Genomic DNA, 10,598 nt, shown 5'->3' with positions numbered 1-10,598 from the left:
ATCAGTGTCGGTCAAATCCAGTCCAGTCTCTGGAAGCACTTCACAATCAAGCATGTTAGCGTAATATGATCATTTAACACTCTGCTTCTCCTTTAAATATTCTCACATCCTGCACTGAAAACACAAGTTGTCAACAGCCAAAATGCTCAAATTAAGACTTTAACGCGCAAACGAATAAGTGAATTAATGTAATGCAACGCGCTTGCATTTAGTGATCACTTAAAGTTTAAGTTACATTTTAACTGTACAGTGCTTTATTATATATATTTACAGGACTGTATCTACCTCAAAGCTGTGGTCTCTTTAAAACATGCACGTCTTTGCACTTTTGAGAAAAGCTGGAGTATCCACAGGAATCTCACAGAGAAGAGAAAGAGCATGCAAACTCCACACAGAAAGGGTTCAGCTGGGATTCAAACTAGGAACCTTGTCAAGTCCTTATATACAGTCTATATGTTACTAACAAAGACGCATTTTTTTCATCTGAATTAGAAAATGTCGTATGTTCTTAATCTTCCAGAATAATTGCCTGTACTGTTCACAGAGAGGGAAGAAATCCAACCCATGTAAATGAATTAAAACGTTTATTGAGGGTTTCTTTTTTTGTTTGTTTGTTTGTTTTTTAGGTGCTTGGCACTTGTATTTACATTTTTTTAAAATGTTTCACAAAAAAAGAATTACGTTGCTATTTCCCCTTTTTCACACATTTTAATAACAGATTGTCCTGTAAAATTGCTATACTGTTCAGCACTTAAATACACATCTGTAATACACGTCACAACATACTTTACTCTGTGCTGCTATTGCTTACTTTTTGTCACACAACAACTTTTTAAGCTTATGTTATTGATTGCATTCGCCATCTTATACATATATTTATATATATATTTAAAACAGAATCCACTCAAAAAATAACCAATCCAGTCTTAGAGGAGAAAAGGTTGAGTTGCGTGGTGAAGTCCTGATTTCTAATGTGCATATATGCTGGCATTTTCAGGATGAAGCAAAAGTTCCTCAGTGAACTCTTGCATCAATTACCAGATTTGTGTGTTTTCACCATCTGCCACAGCATGCACCAGTTTCTCTCCTGCATGTACGTGGAGCATGGAGAGTCATTCGGTGATCCGGTCCAGTTGTCTATTTCATTCCAGCCAAAAACTGTGGATTTTGTCAGCAACCACTGACACTTTGGCATTCCCAAGCTAATATGGCACAAGTGCCGAGTGAAGTAAAAGCCCTCTGTATCACATAGAAGGTTCTTTGGTTACAGAATGGCAGGAAGAGCAGATGACATTTGAGTCCCCAAAGAATCAAGTCATTTTGAAGAACCTGTTGCTTCTATTGCACAATGACACTCACAACTGATAATCCCCTCTGTACCAGAGTAAGTACACTGCCACTTCTTATAACACTGATCTGAATGAGGTTGTTGTTTCATTGCTGTCAAGTTGCCGTCCTTCATTAATACAAAGATAATTAAATAATATTTTTGTCTTCCACTGTAAGTATCTTTAAAAACAAAATGTTGAGAGGACATCCTTTTTCTGAAAGCTTCCTTTGTACCTCAGTATATCTATCCTTCATGTGAAAACACTGGTTCAAACTTAACACCAAACCAGGTTCGTAGATTTACTTTTCATATTGAAGACATTAAAAACGTGGCGCCCTGCAAGGTTGGGTCTGAGTTCCTACACCATGTGCATGGACATCTGAGACGAGGAGCCATACTGACGTCCGTCACAAGAGCTGCTGCTTTGCTGGCCACCGGTGGTGTTGCCGATCATGTGCATGGTGTCCATGCTTCCGTTGGACAAGTACTGGCGCTCGGCGAATGCCCCTGCAGGAGTGGAGGAGCAGAGCAAACCGCCCTGGGGTTTCTCGGGGCTGGCGGCCAGGCGAGGAGAAGTGGGGAAGTTATATCCGTACAAATTGTAAGGGTTGTGGAGGGAGAAAGCGTTGTAGGAGCCCTGCTGCACGTGGTGGTGGCTTCCACCAAACATGTGGGCAGAGGAAGGGGCGGATCCGGATGAAGAGGACGAGGCTGAGCTGGAGCTTCCCCCGGTTTGCATCACGTACTGAAGCTGAGAGGCTGGGAATGAGCCGAGCTGACTGCTATAGCCATCCATTTTGCCCCCGCCGCCGCCGCCACTGCCGCTGCCAGTCAGGGAAGCGTGAGTGCTACCCTGCATGCCGGCAGCAATCAAAGAGGAAGTCCTCTGTGGCAAAAAGGATTCAGAGGGCTGACCAGACGCCACAGCACTCCCTGCAGCCTGGAGGCGTCCATATGAACTTTCAGCCAGGCCGCCATATCCCTGTAGGGCCGCCATGTTGCTGCGAGCACAGGCAGGGTACTCCGACAGGCCCAGGTTGCAAAGCTGACTTTCCCTACAGCCCACATTGAAGGTGTTAGGGGCCAAGTGAAAGGTTGGAGGGGAGCAGGAGGGAGAAAGGAGGTGTGCTGCACTAGAGGGAGATGGAGTTCCTGTGCTGGAGGTGGTAGGAGAAGTGCCTGTGCTGCCCCCTGCAAAACAGAAATACAGAGAGAATGAGTGAACTATACAAAAGCCAATGTGGGAGTACCAGAAACTGTAATGCCTCAAAAGGCTTCTCCAAATGGCCTTAAACCTGCATTAAAAAGCGATAAAGCAGGGTATCCCTTAGGGCATGACCACACTGTGACTGACATGTCTCGGTTTCTGTTGCATTCAACTTTTGCTTATGTTTCTTTGCAGGTTTTAGATCTCACCTTGGGTCAACACACCTGAATCACATGATTAGTTCGTTACCAGGCCTCTGGAGAACTTCAGGACATGTTGAGAAGGTAATTTAGCCATTTAAATCAGCTGTGTTGGTTCGAGGACACATCTAAAACCTGCAGAGACACCGGCCCTCGTGGACTGAGATTGCCCACCCCTGCACTAGACTGAAGAACTAGAGGCTTCAAACTGAAGTTCCCATGAGATTGTGTGTTGTTTGACAAATGGGCTTTGTCAAACCCCTGTTCTCAGACCAACTGCAGCCGTACTCTGTATACACGATCACGAACTGTTTTGTAAAACACGCCGCATTAAATATTCTGTTCTGAGGAGATTCGTGTCACCCCACATATAATACATGCATATAAGTTTGGTGGCACAAGTAAGATCCTCAGGCCAAGCCTTTCAGAGAGATGTGAAAGCTGTGAGGTATTAATCACATACTTTTGTGTTAATAAGAACTTGGCTCACGTTCATGCTGCTGTCCTAAAATTCAGTTTGAAACCGGAATGAGGAGGACGCATAACTAAATAATCCAGGACTCGCTTGGCTCGGGCTCTTCTTTGCACCATATGCCTTCGATAATATCGCCGCAGCGCTCTGCTCAGCTCAAGGAGATGAAGGGGGGAGCTTATGAGGAGGGAGAGAAAAGAAAAGGGGGGCAAGGTAGATATATTTCGGAAAGAGAGAACGATAGTTAAGTGATGTCATGTTTTCCTCTGGATAGACGGGCTCGGGGGGCTTCAGTGCCGAGGGAGAATGCTTGATTGCTTTGAAGGGGAAAAGGGTGTCTGGTGCCATAAGAGCAAAGCTATACAGTTCCTTACAGTTACCACAGAGTGCACATGCACACAACACAGAGTCTTTATGAGATGATACAGGGTTCACTGACAGAGCAAGGACTCTAATTAAATCTTAATCACTGCGGAGAAGTTTAAAGATAACAAACACGTGTCAGCCCGCTCTGACAAAACATGGAGCATCACGTCATGCTGACCTCCGAGGGTAACATGGATCAGGTCAGCATTGCTTTAGAGTTGCTTGAAAGCGGCGAGGCCCTTGATATGAGCCATGACTCGTTCCTGGTTGTCGACTCTGGAGCTGAGACAAAGGGAGGTGGCCCAAGTGACGCTGACTCTTGTCGTGGAGCCGTCCAAAAGCCACAGGGTTTGTTTAACGATTTTATTTGCAACGGCTACGCGTGATGTGAAAAGTTCAGCAGACGCAGGCAGACCTGCCAGAGGAGCAGTGTATGGCCAAGCTCAGATGAAGGACAACCACAGCTGATATATGGAGGGAAAATATGCACATGGAGAGTTCACACTGGGACACCAATGCGCCAAGGTCATGGTAAGTACCACTGCACACAACTCTAGGTAACTGTGCAGTAATGTATTACACTACACTGTAATGAGCCCTAAAAAAAAGATGATGTGACGTTTCAGTTATGAAAATCCAATTTTAAACCAAATACATTTAAAATCACAAAAAAAAAAAAACGAAAGTAAAAATGTTCCAGTCAGTGATCGTTTCATGTTTGGTTTCAGTTTACAGGTTTTATCTGAAAACACAAACTAATTCATAATTACAATACTCGTGCAAGTCGCCCGTGACAATGATGGTATCATGATACAGCGATCCTTGATGTACTGACAGTCATTCATAAACTTATTATGGTGTGTGTGTGTGTGTGTGTGTGTGTGTGTGTGTGTGTGTGTGTGTGTGTGTGTGTGTGTGTGTGTGTGTGTGTGTGTGTTTCTTAACCATAAATGTGACTTTAACATCATTTTGCATTTCATTACCCCTGCCAAGTAGGTTATGTGTTTGTTAGCGTTTGCACGCGTGTCATTCTGTCTGTAAACACAATAGTTCAAAAAGTTATGCCAAAATTTGTAGGGGTGTAAAGTGGGGTCATTTTAAGAATCCATTAAAATCTGGTTGATACCCATCAAAGTCTTCAAAGTTTACTTACTGATTTATTGGTCAAAAACTGAGAAAAGGCTTTATAATACGGAAACTTATAATTGTGTGGCGTGTTTTTCAACACATAGAAAAGAAGATCTAAAGGTTTAAAATACCGACTGAATATAGCATATTGTAAAAGGAAGCAATATCATACAGTTTCACAGTCAGTAGTTTATTAGTAGGTTGGGTTTTTTTTGCCTTACATTATTCTACTGTAATACTTTTTTTAATATCACAAAGTTAAGGTAAATTTGTTCCTTTAAGACAGATGAGAAGGACTGCACAAATATATTTATTTACATACCTTGCTGTTTCTGCATATTTGTAAAGTCTTCAAATGTGAGTGTCCTCACTGGAGGTCTCCAGAAAGCATATGTTTCCATGATCGCCTCAAGGCCAGTCCTGACAGAGACATGCAAAACCAATTTTAGGACACACACACAAACACAAAAAAAGAAATGGAAACAAGAGGCAAGTTTTTTTTTTTTTAGTGAAGTTTACAATAAAAGCTGCTGCTAGGACAGAGAAAATAATATTATCAGTCATAGATTAATCACTGATTTTAAGCATGTATCTCTTTTTTTTTAGTCTAAAGCTTGAAGCCTCGATCAGGCTCACCGTTGTATTTAAAGTTCTAGAAGCCTGATTTTAGATAATTATGAGCTTTGATTGTTACTATAGACATTTAAATGTTTGAAATGAACACTGAAACGCTTAATGAGAACAATAACCAAAGTTTGGGGAAAGTATTCATATTTCTTTCTTCACTCTTGCACCAAAATCAGCCTTTTTAATACTTAACTTTATTTTAAAACTGTACTTTTAATAGAGTTAAATAAGGAATTTACTCGTTTCTGTTAATAGAATTAATAAACTGTGACTTGACGAGTACATAGAGGGAGAATCTAAATATACTGAAAACATCAATGGAAGAAAAATGGGCAGTGATATTCTACATGTCAGTGAGACAGCTAGAAACATCGGGAGCTGGGGTGGGTTTGAGATATATAATGTAGATGGAGAGAGAGGTGGGATAAACCAGAGTCCAGCTAGGAGGAAACTGGGGCCATTAAAAAGGAGCAGAATTTTAGTGTGCATATAAATCTGAGGTGACATTTCATCCTGAATCTGTACATGGTTCTCCTTCCTGCTTGATTTACTTCCCCACATGGCACTCGGCTCTGGCCCAGGCAAAGCAGCGTCCGCTCTGCTCCCTGTGTTATTTTAGGGCCACCAGCTCCCTGGCTGTGGCAGCTCGTTAGTGCGCCATGCTAATCAGCCCAGCCCTCATCATCACTGCACTCATTCATACAGTTGCACTGCTGCCGCGGGACCAAAACCCAACAAATGAGCTGTATCCCTCCACCGGGCCATAAAGCCTGGTCACCAGACAACTGACGACACCCCCATAACCGTAAGGCTGAGAGAGGACCGCATTAAGATTCAACAAGAAACTCAGAAAAAGGAAAACAAGATGGTGCTTAATTTGAGAATTAGCAGTGCAAGTTTGGCCTTTCTATTAATTTGGAATTTCCCCTGAATATGGAATCGGTTGGTAATGCTTCACAGCAAATGAGCTGCACGTTCATTTTACAGCTTAAAAACCCAAAGAAAGTACCTTAGGTATTTTTTATAACTGTTTATGTCACCCATATCCGATACTAATAGAAGCTGAGTAACGTTTAAAAGACGCGCGTGGCAATAATAACAAAATATGTCACACCTGCTTTTATGTGCGCAGCTGCCTGTTTCCACTGCTTTCAGTTGCAGCTGCAGCACTTTTACATTTTGCTCAACCTGGCTGCAGAGAAGGCAAATCAAGAGAGGGTTAGTATTTTATTAGGGGGTGAGCAAGGTTTGGTTTCACTGGAAATTACCTTGATTTTCCTTCCTATCTAGTGTTTACCACAAGGTGACAAGAAAGATGTGGACTAAACGACTGTCGTTACTCATTACAGATAATTGTGACTTGTTCAAGCTAAGCACAGGAAATGTTAATTGCTTTTATCTCGTCTGTCTCACCTGTTGACCTTTCTAACCCTAATCTGACACATTAGGTTCCCCACGGGATCCTGTCCCTCCACAATTCTTTAAAGAAATTTTTCCTAGTATACAACAGTATGTCCTTGACATTATTAACAGCAGTCTGTCTTCTGGTGTGGTTCCTGCAAATTTCAAACATGCAGTAGTACAGCCACTGCTTAAGAAACCTGGCCTTGATCACACAGTTTTAGTGAACTATAGGCCTATTTCCAAGCTGCCTTTAGTCTCCAAGGTTTTAGAGAAAATTGTTTTTAGTCAACTGAAAGATTTTCTAGATGAAAATGGAATCTTTGAGGTTTTTCAGTCAGGTTTTAAAACCCTTCACAGAACAGAATCTGCATTACTAAGGGTTTTTAATGACATCCTTCTGGCATGTGATTCTGGTAACCATGTTGTTCTTGTCTTGCTTGACCTAACTGCTGCCTTTGACACAGTAGACCACAATATGTTAATTTCTCGATTACATGATGTAGTGGGTATTGGTGGCACTGCACTCAATTGGTTTAGGTCTTATTTGTCAGATAGAACTTTCTCTGTCAGCCTTCTCGGTTACGAATCGTCTTCTGCTCCTCTGTCATGTGGTGTCCCACAGGGCTCAATTTTAGGGCCACTGCTCTTTTCTCTGTATCTACTGCCTCTGGGTTCTATCCTTAGAAGGCATGGGATCTCATTTCACTGTTATGCCGATGACTGCCAAATTTATTTGACACTAAAACGCAAGGATGCCATCTCCATAAAACCTCTCTTGACATGTCTAGATGACATTAAAGCTTGGTTGGCTCGAAACTTTTTAAATTTTAATAAAAAGAAAACAGAAGTGTTGGTGTTTGGACCCAGTGGTCCCTGTGAGTCCTCCTCTGTTGTTTTAGGATCCCTGGAAGTCTATTTTAAATCTGTTGTTACTGACCTTGGTTTTAAGTTGGACAGTGATTTTAAATTGGACAACCAAATCAGAGCAGTGGTGAAGTCCAGTTTTTATCATTTAAGGCGACTGGCAAGACTAAAATCTTTTCTTTCGAGGCAGCACCTTGAAACAGTGATCCATGCTTTTATTTCTTCCCGCCTGGACTACTGTAACTCACTTTATGTGGGGGTCAGTCAGTCATTGCTCTCACGTCTGCAGCTGGTTCAAAATGCGGCTGCACGACTCCTAACAGGAACTCGAAAAAGAGAGCATATAACCCCCGTGCTGGCCTCTCTGCACTGGCTGCCTGTGTCTTTTAGAGTTAATTTTAAAATTCTTATGTTTGTTTTTAAATGTCTACACAGTCTTGCCCCGCCTTACCTCTCTGAGCTTCTTCATCCCCACATACCCTGTCGGTCTCTCAGGTCAGCTGACCAGCTGCTCCTGGAGGTACCGAGATCCAGGAGGAAGCTCAGAGGGGACAGGGCCTTCTCTATTGTGGCTCCAAAATTATGGAATAATTTGCCCATGCATGTTAGAGAGGCCCCTTCACTGTCCACTTTTAAATCACGTCTTAAAACCCACTTTTATTCCTTGGCTTTTAACCTCAGTGAGACTTAGTTTCTTTTTTAATGCAGTAGTTATTTAATTAATGATTTCACTCTTCTTTTATTTGTTTTTTATTTATATCTCATGTAATTTTATTTTACAGTTCCAATGTACAGCACTTTGTGTCAGCTGTGGTTGTTTTAAAGTGCTTTATAAATAAAGTTGATGATGATGATGATGATGATGATTAGCCACCAAGGATGCATGTGCACATAATAAAATTACGAACGACTCCGCCTGATCTGTCCGTGCAGCTGGAATTTCTTGGCTTTGCCAACACACATCGGCATTTGCTTCAGACAACATCCACTGACTGCTCACAGGAGCCACTAACCTAACAAGCTGCACCTGATGCTGATGCCAGCATCCAATCACTGCCACATCGGAAACTGCATCCAAATCGATGATAATGTTAGTCAGAGGTGGTCGTGTTGCAGGATTTTTCCTTGATAGACAAACTTTTGACCAAGAGAAAAATCATGATTATCATGCTAATGAAATTTTTTTTAACCAGTTTTTGCTAATTGTGGTTTCGTTTATCATCATTTGATCATCAAAATGTTGAGAAATCTTGTGAAAATAATTCAGGGGATGCAGAAGCATCTGCCCTTGGCCCTATCTCTTGTATTAGCAATGTTGCAGTTAATAATAATAATAATAATAATAATAATCATCATCATCATCATGATGATATATGATCATTTATTGCATTTATGCCCTAATACTGGGTTGACCTTCATAATTCAAGATTTGCCAAAGTGTAATTATAATCAGACGTTTATGTTTGATTGAACTGAATATTTGCAGTTTTTTTCTTGATTAAAAATCAGACCTGACTGTGAGCTGGAAACACGCCGTATCTACAGTTACATTTCATATTGAGCTAATAACTTCATCCTGTGTGACCAAACTCCCAAATCACCATAATTATTCTGAAACAGCAGCATGAAGGTCAAAGGTCAGAGCTGCAGCTCGCTAACAATATTCATGAATGACGCAATAAAAAAAAAGAAATCAGCTCCGACACAAAGCATGAAATTCAGAATGACTGAGAGAGGGCTTTTAAGGTAACAGAAGCAGTCTGAAATCTCAGTGTGTCCTGGCCAAATCTGAACCAAAACAAATCCCAGACGGGCGTGAAGGGAAGGAATCCTGAGCAGTACGTGAGGATCAATTCATTTTCTCTCTCCAAAGACAAATCTCTTGTGCTCTGTTATCTTTTCATCTGTAGCTTTTCTGCAATGAAATTCTAATGCCAGTTCATAAATCAAACGGTCTATTGTCTGAAAAACGAAAAAAGATGTCTCAAATATCTGTGCGCCAATAATGCGGACCAGATGAGGGGGCTGCTTTCATGTGTGGAGACCCCTTCTCTTTCCTCCTCTCCTCCACTATGTTATAGATATAGGATGATTCAGTGACTGGGTGCAACAAGGCGAATCAAGAGAAAAGAGGGGAGGAGATGAGAGGAGGGGGATAGAGGCAGAAGGAGAGGTAAACAGTGATGTAGAACATCAGGATAAAATCCAACATAATCAATAATGTTATTAGTTAGCTTGAAAAGTAAGTAGAAGTAAGTATTCCACAGTGCAGAGTCAGGCTGCTGTCTCTGGCTAACATCACACAGTAACAAGACAGTAATGACAACATGTCCCAGTGCAACCTTTTACCGTGCGACAATAAGAGTCAAACCATTTTTGTATTGTGTTTCATTTGCCTTTTGTTTGGATTTGTGTCAGGAAGAGGAGAGCAAACATATCTCACGGAATTCTGGTTGTAATTCATAGCGACTAAATGGCCGGCTTCACTGCTTTATAGGTCGTGTGGGAATGTGGGCATGATTAAAAAAGAAAGAAAACACGAGTACAGACAGTGTTAATATTCCCGTAAGCACGGATATGGTGATTTTCAGGTCAAAGCATGTCTAGACGTCTAGGTTAAACTGGCCTAAATTTAGTTACATGTAGCCGTTGTTCCAATCACATTTTATGGCTTTATTTCAGTCTGAAGCAGGTCTTAAGTGAGTGATGAAATTTTAGGGGTTTTATGGAGCTAAATGTCTAAAATAAAAACAATCAGCCCACTTTGAAGCTAAAGGTGACCGTGAGAGAGATGAAAACTTGGTACCTTTGACAAAATGTGGAAAAACTAATAATCAGCTCACAGCAGATGTCAGAGACAAGCAAATATTTACAGTTAAGATTAAAGATGTATGGATACTTGTTCATTAGCTAGTCACAGTGCAGCAAACCATATTCTAGGAACAGCAACATGCACCCACTAGTGATTGAGCCAGAAGTAACAATATTTGGACGAGGTGA

General features: G+C 41.4%; 1 protein-coding gene across 1 annotated transcript in view; it reads right to left on the bottom strand.

Moving 5' to 3' along the window:
• Positions 1-419: 419 nt before the first annotated feature.
• tbx15 (T-box transcription factor 15) overlaps positions 420-10,598 on the bottom strand; it is a 33,941-nt gene continuing 23,762 nt past the window's right edge. The window contains exons 7-8 of the mRNA XM_086267282.1: positions 5,026-5,123; positions 420-2,521 (exon numbers count right to left, since the gene is read on the bottom strand). Of these exons, the coding sequence (XP_086123408.1) occupies positions 1,689-2,521; positions 5,026-5,123 (931 nt within the window). The 3' untranslated portion in view covers positions 420-1,688. The remainder of the gene's footprint in view (positions 2,522-5,025; positions 5,124-10,598) is intronic.

The sequence above is a fragment of the Aulonocara sp. 'chitande type north' Nkhata Bay genome, linkage group LG16 (assembly GCF_057382095.1).
Source record: "Aulonocara sp. 'chitande type north' Nkhata Bay isolate Kocher_YH1m ecotype deep benthic linkage group LG16, A_spYH_male_GT1.1, whole genome shotgun sequence".
Lineage (NCBI taxonomy): Eukaryota > Metazoa > Chordata > Actinopteri > Cichliformes > Cichlidae > Aulonocara > Aulonocara sp. 'chitande type north' Nkhata Bay.
This window is presented reverse-complemented; position numbering and strand designations above follow the sequence as displayed.